Source organism: Sylvia atricapilla, chromosome W, assembly GCF_009819655.1.
Source record: "Sylvia atricapilla isolate bSylAtr1 chromosome W, bSylAtr1.pri, whole genome shotgun sequence".
Classification (NCBI taxonomy): domain Eukaryota; kingdom Metazoa; phylum Chordata; class Aves; order Passeriformes; family Sylviidae; genus Sylvia; species Sylvia atricapilla.
Window position 1 is genome coordinate 2,132,708 of NC_089173.1, and position 17,155 is coordinate 2,149,862.

Sequence of the window (17,155 nt, forward strand, 5' to 3'; positions counted from 1 at the left end):
AAGAAAAGAAAAGAAAAGAAAAGAAAAGAAAAGAAAAGAAAAGAAAAGAAAAGAAAAGAAAAGAAAGAAAACAAGAGAAAAGCAAAGCAAAGCAAAGCAAAGCAAAGCAAAGCAAGGAAAAGAACAATACTGTGTAGCAATTGTGAGAGAGAGGAGTGAGGAAAACTGTGAGAGAAACAAACCCTGAAGACATCAGGGTCAGAGAAAAAAGCTCGAGGCATGGGTGTAGAGGTTCCCCTGCAGCCATGGAGAAGACCATAGTGAAGCAGGTTGTCCTCCAGCAACTCAAGGACAGGACCACATGCAGAGCAGGTATTCTCTACAGTTCATGGAGAGGGCAATGCTAGAGCAGATATCCACACTGCAGACCTGTAGAGGACACTGCAGTGGAGCAGATGTATGTGCCATGAAGGAAGTTGCAGCCAGTGCTGGAGCAGGGTCCTGATAGGAGCTGCAGCTCATGGGGGATGCACATTTGAGCAGTTATTTTCCTGAAGGACTGTACCTCATGGAATAGAATCATAGTGGAGCAGTTCTTGGAGAAATGCAGCCTATGGGAAGAAAACCCATGCTGGAGGTGGGGAAAAATGTGAGGAGAAAGGGAATGCCAGAGGTAAACTAACAACAGTACCCATTCCCCATCCCTCCAGTGGTGCTCAGGACAGGGAGGATGTCTTGGGAAAAGTGGAAGCTTCAGACAAATCCTGCCTTAGCCTCAGATTTTGGCAATAGTTTAAATATAAGGAACCACTCTGGTCTGCAAGTTCCAATGGTGGCAAATCAGGTCTATTAATAAAAATTTATTTTTTTATTGAAAAGACAAGAGATAACAGACAAAGATCTTAATCAGAGTTACTTATGACAATATAAAACTAATAACTACTAGTAGATTACAGCATAAAATAAATGTTGTGGTTTTGAAAACAAACCAAGTGAGAGGCTCTAAGTCAGAAATAAATTTAATGAGAAGAAAAGGAAAATAAAATAGAATAAAATAAAATAAAATAAAATAAATACAAAAAGAAAAACCATTGACAGAGTCAGAATACAACCTGATCAGGGTGATGGAAACAGTCCAGACGAGGTGGTCTTCCTGAAACAGAAATCTTGTAGAAAGGTCTGGTAGCTCCAGTCCTCTGGGAATCCAGTGGGTGAGGGCTGCTTCTACTGTCCCAAATCCCAGCTTATATCCAGGTGAGAATGCTTGGCTCTTCCCCATGGGCGGAGCATCTCACAATGGGATGATGAGTCATGGAAGAGGGCCTTGATGGCCCATTAAAGAGAGAGATAACTCCCAGAGGGAGTTATCTCTGAGTCATGCAGAAGGCATTGATGGGCCATTAACTGAAGATGGTGATAGAATACATCCTAAACTACAACCCAGGACAATAAAACAATGCACTATATCAAGGTACCTATACTAAAGCTAGCAAAAGAAATAGTATTGATTAGGAGTCAAATGTAACTTACCACCAAAATGCTGATAATGTACACAGATTCCTTCACTTAACCCCTCAGGAGTAACCATGAACAGGCAACCCTATCTATGGGAGAAGCTCCCCTCATTTCCAGGAAAATGTATAGACAATTTCTGCTTTGTTAAGTTTGGTGTGGCAGTTATAGTCATAAAGTGTCTGTTGGTCAGAAATCTGGCTTATCTTCCTGATCTCACTTCAACAGTAATGAGATATTAATTTTGAAGAATAAAGGACTTTAGTTAAACTAGATATTGCTGACGTAGACTTCCCTTTACTAACTAGACATTGTTGAGGTAAACTTCCCCTTTTTTTTAAAGAGAAGCCAGATTTAAGGAACTGATAAATCAGGAGACCTGTCAACTTTAATCAGTAGACTCCAAGAACACAATGTGATCATAAATCAGATAGTCTTGAGAAACAGAATCCAGGTGTCACCAACACTAAAAGGTTAAAAAGGCAAAGCGAGGAAGACCCATCTTACTTCATCATTTGAGACCCCACCCATAAGAAGGACCACCGACCCATTTCAAAGAACAAACTACGCATGCTTAATTGCTTTTTGGCTAATTACCATATGAAGCGGGGAATGGGATGGACCAGAGTTATCAATATGCATTTGTGTTTTGGGTATTGAATACTCCTGTACATAAAAAGACCCTGTGATCATCTGAGCTATCCCTCACGCTGCCCGGCGCCGTAATAAACATACACTTTCTAACTTTCAAACTGTTAGAGAGTCTTTGTCCATCATAGTTGGATATCGGTATTAGACCAATATCCATATTTTTTTAACAAATCAGTAAGATGTGTCATTGTTGGGGGTTAGGTTTTGTTTCTTTTTACTCTAAAGAATTTTTTTTCCCCATATTTTACCAAGGAGACTAAATGTCATACTTAAGACTATTTAACAAAACAAAGGGGTGGTCGAAGCTCGGGGGGGGGGGGGGGGGGGGGGGGGGGGGTTGAGGCAGGTAAAGGACAGAGCTTCAGGCAGCCTGGCACTTTGGTTTTTGGCATTCGGGGAGAAAGCACAGCTGGGTTAGTGTTCCTGCTGGACAAGTTCTCTGCCTCTGGAGGAGTCCAGTCCTGGGAAATCTGCCATCATCTGCTCGCCCTGGAATTCTGAGCTTCTCTACCACCCTGCAAGAGCTGGGCCAGCCCTGCCCCGCCGTCACAATTTTGTCGGCACTGCTCGTCTGCTACAGCGTGACCTTGCACCTCCCTGCCCTGCTGAAACATCCTGCCCCTGCCTGCCGAGACATCCTGCCATCCCAACTACGAGCCCGGGACTTTTCCACTGTTCCCATCTTGGTGCTCTGAGGATCCTGCAGAGGCACCGAGACAAAACTGCCCTGGGTTTTTGTGAAGCAAAGTCCTCAAAGTTCTTAGTACTGTTTTTGTTATCAATGCTGTAGTTTTTTTGTTTGTTTGCTTGCTTGCTTTGTTATACATACTAGTAAAGAACTGCTATTTCTATTTCCAAAATCTTTTGCTTAAAAGCTTTTAACTGAAAAAATTATAATTGGAAAAAAGAGTGTGGTGGTGGTGGTTTACATTCTCCATTCCAAGGGAAGCTCCAGCTTTCCCTGGCAGATACCTATCTTCCCAAACCAAGACAGTACTGTCAGCTAGGAGATGCTTGACCAGTTTTAACCCCATGGTGCCAAAATAACTCACTACAAGACAGCTTGTCCTGTTTGAGTTATCTGATCAGTTAGTAAACAACAGATAAGCTCTTGTTGGGGATGTGAGATGTCCTGCTACAGAGGAGGAGACAAAAGAGTCAGGAACAATGGAATGAAGTTGAGCTTAGGAAGGGAGAGGGGAAAGTGCTTTCAGTTGTGTCTGTTTTTCACCATCCTACTTTATTTTTAGTTGGCAATAAATTAAATTAATCTCTGAGTTGAGTCTGTTTTGCCCATGGCAGTAATTGGTGAGTGATCTTAGTGTTTTTATCTTGACCCATGCGCTTTTTCTTATCCTGTTTCTTTCCCCTGTCCTGCTGAGGAGGGGTAGTGATAGAGGTAATTTAATGGACACGTGACAGCCAGCCAAGGTTAACTCACCATGTATTATTAGTCCATGCTGGAAATCTGGTAGTAATAATTACTCTAGTGTTACAATTTGACATCATAAAGTGCTACAAATAAATGTGGGGGTTTAGAAAAGTCCTTTCCTTTTGCTCTGGCCTCAGCAGCAGGAAGTAGCTTTACTGAGGCAGCCAGCACCCCAAAACCCACTCTCATTCACAAGTTCTTTAATGATGACTGATACGGTCTATTATAGAATGGATTAATTATTTATTTAATAGACACAAAACTAACAGACAGAAGACTTAAAACAAACTAATTCTACATAGGAATAAGGACAAGAAGAGACTACTGGTAGATATATACAGCATGAGATTAAAGGTACCTATTAATTTTACTGCTAGCAAAGAAATAATATAACTTAAATTCCATTTATCTTACCATCCAATTGTTGGTGGGGCACACATCAAGATTCTTTTCCTCAGTCCCCAGGAAAGTAACCACAGAATCTGTGTCCAAACTCCGGGGAGAAGTCTCGAACACTTTCAAGGTTGTGTGTGTAGACAGCTTCTGTCTCTGTGAGAACTCATGTGTCTTTTATAGTTTGTAAAACAGTGTCTCTCAGTCAGGAATATATATTTTCCTTTATCTCTTCCCATTTTTACTTTCCATACTAAGATGTTGATTCTTAGCTGGGGGCTTGAGCCCTTTTGGTGCCAGAGGTGACCCCTTGCTGGGCTTTTCACCCAGGTTATCTCTTCCATATCTCCACCAACTGTGGTAGAGAGGGGGAGGACACATCCTGCCACATAAAGCAAATGCTTTCTTCTCAGAAGTATGTCCTGTATTGTGATATTTTGACTATTGTTAATTTTGCAGAGTAAGGATAACCAGAGGGAAGTGAGGAAAATCCTTTCATCTACAAAAGAATTTTATTATATGCATCTGGACATTGCATTACTGGTAGCAATACTTGATCCATGATTGTATAAATATCTTTCAATTAGTGTTAGAGAGCTTGAAGTAGAAGTTTATTTTAAAAATCATCTAGCTACACAGTATTATTGTAACAAAAAATTTGGTAAAATAAAAAAACTCCTTAACACCAGTGTAGCATTAAGAAGCAGGCATTCTTTATTTGGCCAGATGTATGAGGGGATAGCTCCTCCCGAAGCCGTGCATGCTGAGTACAGGGAAGTTTCTGTTTCTATACTGTGTTTTACATACATATTTATTGATTGTCCTGGACTAAACATACATATGATAATCATTTCCTCAAAACCATTAACATATTTTCTCTCCCCTTTACACATGCTTTCTTCTGTCCAAGGGGTCTCTCTGGTGATTCCTGGTGGTCGGGAATCCCAATGTTCCAGTCGACCTGGATGAGTTGGCAGGGCACTGGGGCTGGTGAACTTCCAGTTCTCCTTCTTACACAGTGGGCACTGTGCAATTCCATAGGCCAGTGTTTTTGGTAGAATAAGCATGGTGTTAGCTCACCAGATGTAGACAGTTTATCATCTGGTAACATTATGTTCAGTCAGGTGTGAATATAATATTGCTTTTAAGATGCCTTCCATCTCAGTGTTCTATTTGGGAGTCAAAGACTTCTGTTTCTATATGCTTCATAAATTCTATCAGTTTTCCTTCCTTAAACAGCATGTTTTGTTTACCACACAGACCTATGATCAAGGGATTGAATTAATCTGTCAAAAGCAAGAAGAGTTTGTGAAGAGCTCCATAGAATCCAAATGGAATCTAGCAGAAGCCCAGCAGAAACTTGGTAGTTTAGCACTGCATAATTCAGAATCCATGGATCAGGAATATGCCAAAGCACAGACTGAAGCTTCAGAACTGAGACAAAGAGAAGAAGAATGGAGGAGAAAAGAAGAAGCCCTAATAGAGAGGGAAAGACAGAATCTATGGAATACAGATTCTTTTAGTAAGGAGGTATTTAATAAGGTATGTCATATAAATGTGTATGAACACAATTATAAGCCTTTTATATTTCATTTATTTCTCATCTTTAGTGTTTTCTATATCTAGTGTAGTGCTTAATGTCATGTGTTGAATGTTTTTTTTTTTTTTTTTTTTTTTTTTTTTTTTGCCCTTTTAAAGGGTACATGTTGCACTGATGTCACAAATATGTGTGACACTTCTCCTTTAATTTGGAATCAGAAATTTTATTTGTCCCTTCTAGCAACTACGGCCAAAACCAAGGGTGAGCAATTGTTCTTTATATGAAATTTGCTTCTCTGTAATGCCAAATTTTCACATTTGAAACATGCACAATTGACCTCTAAGAACATGAATTTCTTAATAAACATTATTTTAGCATGAACTGCCTTCATAGTAAATTCCAGTTTTGTTTTCAGCACTTAATTTGAATATGAATCATTAATGCATAATTTTTCATAATTCCACTGAGCTTCTTCAGGACTAAAGTGTATAGATATTTCTCATAATTTATAGATCAGTAAGTTCCTACTGGTGTGTAGAACTTTGAGATAGATTATTGCTTAGAAGAAGAGTATGATAAGTAGTTTTTTGCCCTATTATTAATTAGACAAGCTATGTTTTGGTAAATAATTTTCATAGGCACATAAAGTGTTGGCTACATATGTGTTTGCTGGGCTATGCTTAAAACTAGAACATTGTACCTTAGATAGTAATGAATTTAAATAATCCTATAGTTCAAAAATGTAAATGTGGAGATTCTATGATCTTTTTTTCTCATCTTTAGAGTTTTATCAGTCAATATAAAAGAAAAGAAGATGAAGATGAAGATATATCTAAATCATTTATACAGAAGCATGAACAAAAGATTAGATACTTTGGTAAGTATGTTGCTTCCAACATTTTGCAGTTTAACCTCCTGTAGAATTTGTGTAGGTCTATTTATTTATTATTATTATTCAAAATGAGTGTTAACAAATGAAACATCTGTCAAGTAGAGTATCTAGACTTATTTCTCAGGACAGGAGATGTAGCATTATAACAAATAACCATTTCAAAGTAAAGGAAACTAAATCACAAGTCTTTTGGTTCTTATGATCAATGAAAACTTCTTGCACCAATATAGAACGGAAAAAATTTTTCAAGTCATGAAAATTAAATTCTAGCAACTTCTTCTGCTATTCCATGGGAAATGATAGGGGTATTAGTAGAGATGCAATTCCTGCATGTAAAAGTACCTGGGATTATCTGTACCTGCCTCCCATAAGTAGGTGGAGTTTTACTGTCTCATAATCTACGAGGGGGATGAATAATAAAAGGCAAATATCTGCAAAACAGCTGTTAAAACTATGTAGAGATGCAACCACTTTTAATTTTAAAGATTTATTTAAATGAGTGATAGAAGGGTAAAACTTTGTATCTAGTACTGGCAAGCAGTGAAATATCACTAATATATATTTTAGGGCAATTAACTCATGTGAAGGACAATAGGGAGGAAAAAGGTGATCTCACTGCTTAAATTTTGAATTCTGACTTTCAACCTGCAGCTCTTTCCATTAAGGTAGTTTCATGCTACTTACTACAATTCAGTCTTCCAGTTAACTTTCAACCATGGAGTTCGGTCTCCTGTTTTGACCTTAATGCTTTAACTTGGTTGTAAAAATAGCTTTATATTTCCTAAAACCTGGCAAACCATGTCAGAAGAATATTAATTTTAGATTATGATTATAGTTTCATTTTTTTTGTCTTGCAAGAACTTTAAGAACTTTTCTGTCAAAATCACTGAGTGTAAATCCATCAACTTAGGCATGCTATCAAATTCTTAACAAATATGCATGGATACTACTTTGTTACAGTGTGTGAAAACCATTTAAAATTAACTTGTTTTTAACACTGCCAGAGATACTAAAATACACTTAGCTGCTACTGTTAAGGTCTTATTCTTATTGTATCTTTACAGTCTGAGCATATCTGATTGGTCTTTCAGCATTGTGTGGTGTTTTAAAAACGACAAATTTGATTTCAGTTTGATTAGTATGCAGTTCTTCTGAGGTATCAATGAAGTGTGAAGGAGATTGTAGTATGTAAATTTCAATAATGTCCTCACTGCATTAAATCATTGACATATTGAATGTATTAATTCATGTTGTTGTGTTGTTTTTTTTTTTTTTAATTAGGCATGCTGGGCAGATGGGATGACAGTCAAAGATTTTTGTCTGATCACCCATATCTTGTATGTGAAGAAACAGCTAAATATCTCATCTTATGGTGTTTTCATCTAGAAGCTGAACAGGTACTAGAAAGAACTTTAAAGTGCTTAAAAGTTTACAGTTTCCCACTTACACTACAGAAAAGCTGTCCAGATTGACCAGCCAATTTAATTACTCTTCTCCGTGTCTTCCCATAATGAAGGAAGCCTCAAATACACATTACTGTTAGACCTAGTCCTAGCTAATTAAGTCTCTGCTTCTCTCAGCATCAGTTCTTTTCTCTTTAGGAATCAAATGCAAAGATGTTGAATTTTAGGTAGTTAAACTTTTTTAAAGATATTTTCTGTAATTATGTACTTTCTCTTCAGAAAAGAGCTCTGATGGAACAAATAGCACACCAAGCACTTGTGATGCAGTTTATTATAGAAATGGCCAGAAGTTTTAATGTGGATCCAAGAGGCTGTTTTCGTCTATTCTTCCAAAAAGCCAAAGTAAGTCAGAATTTGTGTATCACTGAGAAAAACTCTTGATACCCTTACAAGGGATCAGTGTTCTGAAGGAGGTTGGAGGTTAAATATGTTACTGACTTAATCAAGCTTATAGGGAAGTGTTGTTTTGTTGGCAGTTCATTCTAGGATGAATGTTTTGTGTAATTCTGATCTTGAAAATGGAAGTTTCATGAATTCTTGTTAGGCCAGAGGGAAAGCAGAACAGTGTGGGAACTACAGGAGTGTGGAATAATGGAAGTGCCACCTAAATTACATTGGTAAATGTGAATGTGTGAGGGTCATGTTACTTATCTGTAACATGAATGTGTCTAAGGACTGAGTGTCCTACTCTCTATGCAGTTCATGGCAGGCCCCAATTTGTAGTCTGTTTCTCTTCAGTCAGTGATAGTTAGCTCTGAAATGCTGAGAGAGGGACAGATGTGTGAAGACTGAAGATGTGGTTTGATTCAGGTTCTATATTAAATTATACAAGACTGAAGAAGCAAATCATGCTGATCTTGATGCTCCCCTAAGGACTTGAGCTGACACTCACTTTGATTCATGCTTTGCTTTTAAAGTGAGTGCTGTCATGAATACTTTTTCTTTTAAGGGTATTGGCTTCTGAGGTAGAATAAAGGAAAGGTTAAAATTATATTTGTTTTGTTCTTACATGTTCTCAGATAAATGAATAACTGTTTCTGTACTTATCAAATGCCAAAGTCTCTTTAAAACAAAGCAAACAAAAACCAGCATACCTGCATCTTCTTTTTAAGCTGACTGCTGCTAATATTGTTATTGACTTGTCCAAACCATTATCCTTCAATGAGTATAATATGCATTACTACAGGATGTTGACAGAGGCTCTGAAATAATTAGGAGGCCGGACAGAGCAACGTAGGTCAAGCCAATGTGGTTAGCACAATGTTCTCCGTTTATTCTCTCTCAAATGGCAGGTTTTATACACTCTAGTATAGTTTACAATGACAGGTCATAAAAGGAATGCAAACAAACTATTTATCTTATTCTTAAGGTGGCTGAAATGTTCACGCCACAAAAACTACACCTAGAAACCCACTATTCCATGTGCACACCTTAACACAATTTTCCAGCTGCGCCACAGGCCTCACAGGCCTCAGATTGAGGCCCAGTCTGTGGTAGCTCAAACCCCAATGCCAATATCTGCAACAATTCCCCCTTTTTCTTTTTGAGCTATCCAGACTGGGTCATTTATCAAAAGGAATGTAACAATAACACATGTAAAATTGAATGATTGTTAATTACCAAAATACTGTCCCATTGTCCCAGACTCTGCAACAGCTGAAAAAACTCCCCTCCAGTGAAGACCTGGGCATCCCCTCTTGAGCAAGGCTCCCAAGTTATTTTCAAAAGTCTGTTCAGCTGTCATATTTATAGGGTCAAATTGTCAAGTCAAAGCAATTCGTATCTAGTTTTTGATGCAGAAAACATCTGGGCCTGTTGGCCAAACATCCATCCAGGTAGAGTCAGGGCCTGGCCAAGGCCCCACCTCTAAGCTGGAGTGATGTCCCTTTATACATTTCTAAAACAAAGCTCTTAACAACAGTAATTACAAAATGCTTAATTAAAGAACATAAAGAAGGATTCTGAGATGGCACGTGTCTTTTAAATAATTAGAAAAGAAGTGCTAAAGCACATAAGAAGTCAACTATAGATATAGAAAATTAACAAAATCACAATACTTATTACTTAAATCTTATTATCTTAAACTTAACTTACTTATCTTACTTATTATCTTAAAACAAAACACAAAAACTCTATAAAATAGCTTACAACCAATAACAACCCTAATATAAAAATTTTCTTCTCTTCCATTCACAAACAAGTGACACCTCTCAGTGCCTCATTCCTGCTGTTTCCTTTGAAGCCTTCTTATATCTAAAAAACCAACTAAACTCTGTAAATTAAATTAACATATTTTAACAAAGCTTAAATTTAAAGCCTACATACAATAAACCTTTGAATTTATAAAATATAAATCTATCACTTAAACTTTATAAATCTTACTCTTAAATTCAACTATATTTAACAAAGCCTAAACTTAAAATAAATCCTATTATTACTTAAACTTTATAAATCTTAAATTCAATTTATATTAAACTTAATCTTATAATTATAATTATATAAACTATTTTTCTGTATTCTATAAAGTCAATCTTCATCAGTTTCTGAGTTATTGTAGGGTGCTCCAGGTAAGTCACTGTCATCACTGCTATCTGGTATCTTGCGACAAGCTTCCATGGCATGGGTGTCAGTATTACATTTGTGACACCACACAGTCTTTTGACAGGCTTGTTTGAAATGGCCTGTTTCACCACATCGGAAGCAAATGCTGCTAGCTGGTTTGTTGTTACGTAAAGTTTTGTTGTTGTGGCTGGGGTTATTGATTTTGCCACCTGACAAAGCAGCTGCAATGATGTGTCCTTGTTGCTGCATGGCATCCTGCATGGCTGCTGTGAACGCTGCAGTTTGGCTGTTCTGTTCTGATCTGGTAGCAACTATTAGCATCTTGTCTACTGGACTGCCTTGAGGAAGTGTGGCCAGGATGGTTCTCGTGCATGAATTAGCATTCTCGAAAGCAAAAGAATGAACCAGGTGTTCTTGTACCTCTGGTGACACATCTGGTGCATCTTTCAAAGCAGTTGACAGTCTGTCAATAAATTGTCCATAGGGCTCTGTGGCTCCTTGCTTCATTGTAGAATAGGGTGCTGGCTTCTTTTTGTCTGGAACTAGAAGCAAAGCTTTGTGAGCCAGCGATTGAGACAGCTGATGAATCTCGGTAGGATACGTCAGCTGGACATTTGTCGTGGCATAAGGTTCTTGTCCAGTCAGCATGTCTGGCTGGATCCCATACAATCGATCCCCCACTGTTTGATGCCAGTTGGCTTCCTCAATTGCCAAACGCTTCCATTCTCGCTCAAATATGAGAAACTGAGACGGAGATAACAAAAAGGAGGCAATGCTAGCAGAATCAGCGGGGCAAAGTACATCTGCAGTAAATATATATTGAATTATGTTTCTGGCTGCTTCTGATCTGATTCCGTAAGTAGTGACTGTTTGCTGACTGAAGCACTTTCCATTCATGAAGTTCCCAACTAGCATTCCCATTACTGACAATAACAGGGCAGGCTATGAAACTGGCAACTTGCCAATCTCCATCTAACATAGCATTTTTAAGAACTGAAGCCCAGCACCTCTCATTTGGATTTCTTGGCATTGCTGGCAGTGACACCTCCTGGGCTGAGGGGAAAACCGAAGGTGCAGGGGGAGCTGTCGGCATGGATGGGGGGAGGTTGTGCTCCCTTTGTGACCAGGGCTGAGGAAGCACAGCTGTTTTCTTTTCTAATTGATCTTGTCGGGTTGATAACTCAGCAAGCTTGGCTATTATCTGTTGTAATTCATTTGCACGGTGTGATTTTTTCTGGGATTGCTGCTTGCTTTGGAGATTGAAGCTGGGTTTCTCATCCTCCGATGTCTCGGAGCCAGAGTCGTGGGGAAGAGGACATTGTGCTGCTGCCGTGGTGGACTGTGTGCAGGCTGCTGGCCGTGCCGCCGCCTCTGCTGCCGCCGCTGCGCAAGTCAGGGCTACCCCCCCTCCTGCACGTTCCTCCGCTTCCCTGTTCTCGCACTCTACCTGTCTCCACCTCGCACTCCACCCCCTTGTTTCATCCCCGGTGCCAGACCCATGTCACTCTCAGCTCTGCCTGACTTCTCATCTTTCACCACGCCCCCAGACTCTGGCGGCCGTGCCACTTCCTGGTCTTTCTCAGTCTGTCTCGGAGCTGGCGGGGAAACTTCTGGTGCCTGGGAAACATGATGCAGCACATCCTGCAGAGTGGGGCTGACCGGTGCCATTGTGCCTTTCATGGGGCGGGTATTATAAACACCAAAGAATTTCGCGACCTCGGAGGATTTTTGCACCTCCCTGCTCTCGTTCCCCATGCCCTCAAGAGCCTGAATGGCAGCCTCGGCAGCTTTTTTTTCAGCTGAAACAGTCTGCAAGGTAATTAGAATCTTTTTCCAAACCGTGCCGAGTTCCTGAGCAGATTTCCCTTCTTTCCCGCCTCCAATGGCACAAATCCCACAGCATTTCTCCTATTCCTCGCCACTCTGTCTCACTAAACACGAGCAATGGTCTGGTTAATTTCCCTCTTTTTCTGGCCCATAGGGCTAGTTGTTCTAAGTAATTTTCTTTTATCTTTTCACCTCTCTTAGAGATAATGTTCAAGAGAAGCCGAGTAGCTGCCTGTAACTCTCTATCCATATTTTTTCTTTCTGTGTCTTTGTTTCACCGCTGCAGCTTACTGCAGCTTACCTCCACCACGGCATGTCACTGCTGCTCCACTTTTCAGACCGAGTGATCTCCGCCTTCCAGCCTCCTAGCTCCCAAACTCGCTCTCCCTTCCGTGTTCGGTCCGGGAACAAGGACGGAGTCTTCCTGGAGTCTTCCTTTCCTGTATTCAAACGATCCGCATGGAAGCAATTTAAAAATCAGAAAAAAATCACCGTATTAAAACAAACCCGCATTAAAGACGTAATAAAAATCTGCTTTCCGCAGTTAAGACGTAATAATATCCCGCATCTAAGCGTAGAGCCTCTGCTCAGGTGCCAGTATGCTGACAGAGGCTCTGAAATAATTAGGAGGCCGGACAGAGCAACGTAGGTCAAGCCAATGTGGTTAGCACAATGTTCTCCGTTTATTCTCTCTCAAATGGCAGGTTTTATACACTCTAGTATAGTTTACAATGACAGGTCATAAAAGAAATGCAAACAAACTATTTATCTTATTCTTATGGTGGCTGAAATGTTCATGCCACAAAAACTACACCTAGAAACCCACTATTCCATGTGCACACCTTAACACAATTTTCCAGCTGCGCCACAGGCCTCACAGGCCTCAGATTGAGGCCCAGTCTGTGGTAGCTCAAACCCCAATGCCAATATCTGCAACAACAGGACTTCTTTTAAACAGTATGTATACTTACATCTAGAAGTAAATCTGGCTAAGATGAAAAATATTTCACTACTCTCTTTACAGGCAGGGGAAGAAGGCTTTTTGGAAACTTTTAAAACTGAGCTTGAAGAATTCAAATCAAGAGTGAGGATCTGTTCACAGTCTCAAGGCTTTCAAGCTATATCAGTAAAGAATTCCAGTGTCTATACTGCTATTGAAGAAGGACTGGAGTCTTTGTCACAGGTAGACTTTTTATTTCCAAAACTGAATATAAAAACTCTATTAGGAACAAATTTTTGCTACACTTTTGAGAAGATGTACTTTTTGATATCTAGGAGTAGGTCTCTATAGTTGGAGCACTGTTAGTTCTAGTGTACACTATTAACAATATGGGAGAGATTGTTTCTGAAAGCTCTCACAATTTAGTGTCAAAAGGCATACGTTAGTTCAGTGCCCTTGAATGATTGTGCTAAATAGAAAACTGCATCATTAACGTCTTCATGTACTAGAATTAAATATACTTTGTATCACAGGAGGTGAAATGAACTTTCAACTGCAAATTACTAATCCCATTAATGGAAATATGCAGGTAATCAAATCTAAGGAAAATTTACACTGTGTTATGATATTTTGCCCTTGTTTTTATCTTTATCTTGGCACACTGGGGTGTTTGGTTTCAGTATTAGTTATGATCACATCTTGGGCTGAAAAGAAAATTTTAAAAGCTGGATGTTAGAGAAGGAGACACAATTTAAAGTACTTTGAAATAAATTTGCTCAAGGTACCTGTTTGGTAAGATCTGGTAACTGAACCCTAAGAAAATGCACAATAAGGTCATAGTATGCTAGCTAAATTTAAAGGAGCTTCTGATATTCACATAATGATAATGCTGTCTAGGGTATTATTTAAGAAATTATATTTTATTACAAAATTATCCTAACACAGACAAAAAAGCTTGACTTAATTCTCTGTAAGTGTATGTATTGAAATTAAACTTTCAATTCTTCATTTGTTGCAGAATGCAAATTATCTACAAGGCTGCATAAACAGAAGTGTCTGCAATTTAGATTCAATGCTACAAAAAGATGAAGAACCCAAAATGATGGATGCAGTATAGCACTGTTAAGACTGAGGCAAAGTACTCATTTTTTTATTGCAAAGAAAAGAATGTGGCTATTTTCTTGACACATTTTTATGGGTATTGCACTTTATTTTTGGTGTTTTGAGCATAGAGGGTATTTGGAGGGAGAGTAATCCAGAAATGCTTGTAATAATATTTGAAAATCTGCTGCTAGGTTTTTGGTTGTCTATGGAGAAGGTTCTCATTGCCAAACATGAAACTGGATGTGTTTTATGCTACGAAATTTGCTTTTTATGATTTTGGAAATTAAAGTATGAAAAATAAATTGTACAAATACAATGTTTACAATAAGTGATAGATTTCCAGTAGAAACTGCTATTGTTATTAGATATGTCTATGTCTTATTCTATGAATATTGGAAATCACAGTTATATTTCTCCTATATTCCTGGTATAGCTCTTAAATCTGCTTTTAACATAAATAGCAATAAATTGATATGACATCAGTATTGCAGATCTGGATGGCATCAATGAAAACACTGGCTGCCTACTTCTTCTAAGATGATTTAAATGTTGTGTTTTGCTTTCATAAAAACATTGTTTGGTGTTCTTCCCCCAACTAACAATTGCTTACGTATGATGTTTGGGTTGTATGGTCACTGAGAAACTTTTTTTTTTTTTTTAAGACTTTTTTAGTTTAAATTCACTAAATTTTTAAACTATTTTTTTAAAGCTAGATCTGTAATGGAGTGAAAAAATTTGAGAAAGAGAACAAAAGGGGACCTTCAGGCACAGTGGGTGGGATGAGACACTACTTTCAACAAAAAGCTTGATTACAGTCAGGAGCCAAGCACTTGTATGTCGGGTTTTGGCAGGTATTTCATACATTGCTAAAATAAAGTTCTTTTTATTAAGTGAATATTTTATGAAATTATCAAATACTGAGAAATAGGAAGATCTTTAAAAGCCTTCCATTTCAGAATCTTACTTACAAATGGTATTCCCAGAACAAGTCTGGTGTCAGAGCCTCTGCAATCCAAAATTTCTACCAAACTTTTCAAACTTGCTGCTTCTATAGCAACTCTGTCCATAAACATGTACTCTGTAGCTGACCTATTTCAAGGGAGAGTCTATACCTCAAATGTCAATATAAATGTTTGCTTCACGTGTGTATTGGTTTGGCACAGCCTGTTTTTTGACAGCAGGGGGGCCACAAAGATGGCTCCTGTGGGAAGACACTAGAAGCTTCCACCATGACCAGCAGAGCCAATCTTTGATGGCTCTGAAGACGGACATGCTGCTGGCCAAAACTGGGCCAATGAGAGAGGTTGGTAACGCCCCTGTGATGACATATTTAAAAAGAAAATCAAAACAAAGTCACAGGTTTTTGCTCCTAGTCAGAGAATAGGAGGAGGTGAGAGCATGTGAGGGAAAACAACATGGCAACACCAAGGTCAGTGGAGAAGGAAGGGCAGAAGGTGCTCCAGGCGCCAGAGCCAAGATTCCTCTGCAGGACGTGGTGAAGACCATGAGGAAGCAGGCTGTCTCCCTGCAGCCCATGGGTCCACGGGGAATGCAGAGATCCAGCTACAGCCCATGGGGGAGATGCCCACACTGGAGCCGGTGGATGCCTGGAGGAGGCTGTGGTCCAGTGGAAGACCTGGTGAAGAGAGGGGGCCCCTGCTTCCAAGCTGGAGCAGCTTGTCCTTGGAGGACTGCACCCCATGGAAAGAGAGATTCACATTGCAGCAGTTTTGGGAGGACTGTCTGCCCGTGGGAGGAGTTCACGTTGGAGCAGGTGCGGTATGACTGCTGCTTGTGAGAGTGGGACCATGCTGAAGAAGTTCACAGAGAACTGTCTTCCATGGAAGGGACTCCACAGTCTCACAGGGGAATAACTCCTCTCCCAGAGCAGTGAAAGAAAATCTTGGTGATAAACTGACCAAAACCCCCACACCCTGTCTCCCTGCACTGTCAGTGGGAAGGAGGGAGGGGCTGGGGGGGAAGGTGTTTTAAGGGCTTATTTTACTTCTCATTGTCCTCCTCTGATTCTGTTAGTAATAAAATTCACTTTGCAACTTAAGCTGATCCTGTTTTGCCCTTGAAATATTTCTCCTGGTTCTTAGCTCACTCATGAAGTGTTTGTTAGGGGTTTTTTTCCTCCTCTGCCCTGCTGTAGCAGGGGAGGGTGAGCAAGCGACTCTCGTGGGTGTCTGATGTTGGGCCAGTGTCAAACCACTATGACATGTTTTTACAAGAGTCTTCTATTTGTATGTTCATTTAGCCAGATCTTCTATTTTTTACTTGACACTCTGCTGCATTGTTCTGACCACACACAGGGTTTGGAATGCATTTTGGAGTAATAGTTTCACTAACTCAAGTAAACAAATTGGTATAACTAGCTAGTTCCTATAGAGGCTACATACAGTTGTTGACACAGGCAAACTAGCTGTTATACAACACTAGCCTTTTTCTTGTAGGCTCTAATTTTGATTTAGTGAAGTCTAAGTCTGTTGTAGTATACAGTGGGGTAAGTATTAGTAAAAACTGAGCAATAGATCAGCTGATGGAAGCCCCTTTCTTGGCCCTAGTACTACTGTCTAGAAGACTTGTGTTTTGGCCTCAGGTTATTTGCTGTTCTGTTTATCTATTGGGCAGACAACAAGGACTCAAGGAAACAACAAAGTGCATCCAGGATGTCAACAAAAGAGGTTGTTTATAGACACAAAAACAGAATCTATATGGATCCAATTATAGTAAATGAATTAGATGCTGTCTTACACTCCTGATATCAGGACCCCCAAGGTGATGGCATCAGATAGATTTCTCTTCTGGTGTGCAGCATGCTGCATAGGCTTGTCTGCATTGAGACTCAAGCTGATAGGTGATTCCCCACTTTTACTCCATCATGTACTGTTTTTAT

General features: G+C 39.4%; 1 protein-coding gene across 2 annotated transcripts in view; it reads left to right on the forward strand.

Annotated features, from left to right (window-relative positions):
- LOC136373337 (hsp90 co-chaperone Cdc37-like 1) overlaps positions 1 to 16,225 on the forward strand; it is a 75,542-nt gene extending 59,317 nt beyond the window's left edge. Inside the window, exons 2-7 of one of the 2 annotated variants that reach the window (XM_066338243.1) lie at positions 5,168 to 5,470; positions 6,252 to 6,345; positions 7,642 to 7,757; positions 8,043 to 8,165; positions 13,237 to 13,395; positions 14,171 to 16,225. In XM_066338243.1, the coding sequence (XP_066194340.1) occupies positions 5,168 to 5,470; positions 6,252 to 6,345; positions 7,642 to 7,757; positions 8,043 to 8,165; positions 13,237 to 13,395; positions 14,171 to 14,269 (894 nt within the window). In that variant the 3' untranslated portion in view covers positions 14,270 to 16,225. The remainder of the gene's footprint in view (positions 1 to 5,167; positions 5,471 to 6,251; positions 6,346 to 7,641; positions 7,758 to 8,042; positions 8,166 to 13,236; positions 13,396 to 14,170) is intronic. The other variant, XM_066338244.1, reaches the window with a different exon arrangement.
- Positions 16,226 to 17,155: the final 930 nt, after the last annotated feature.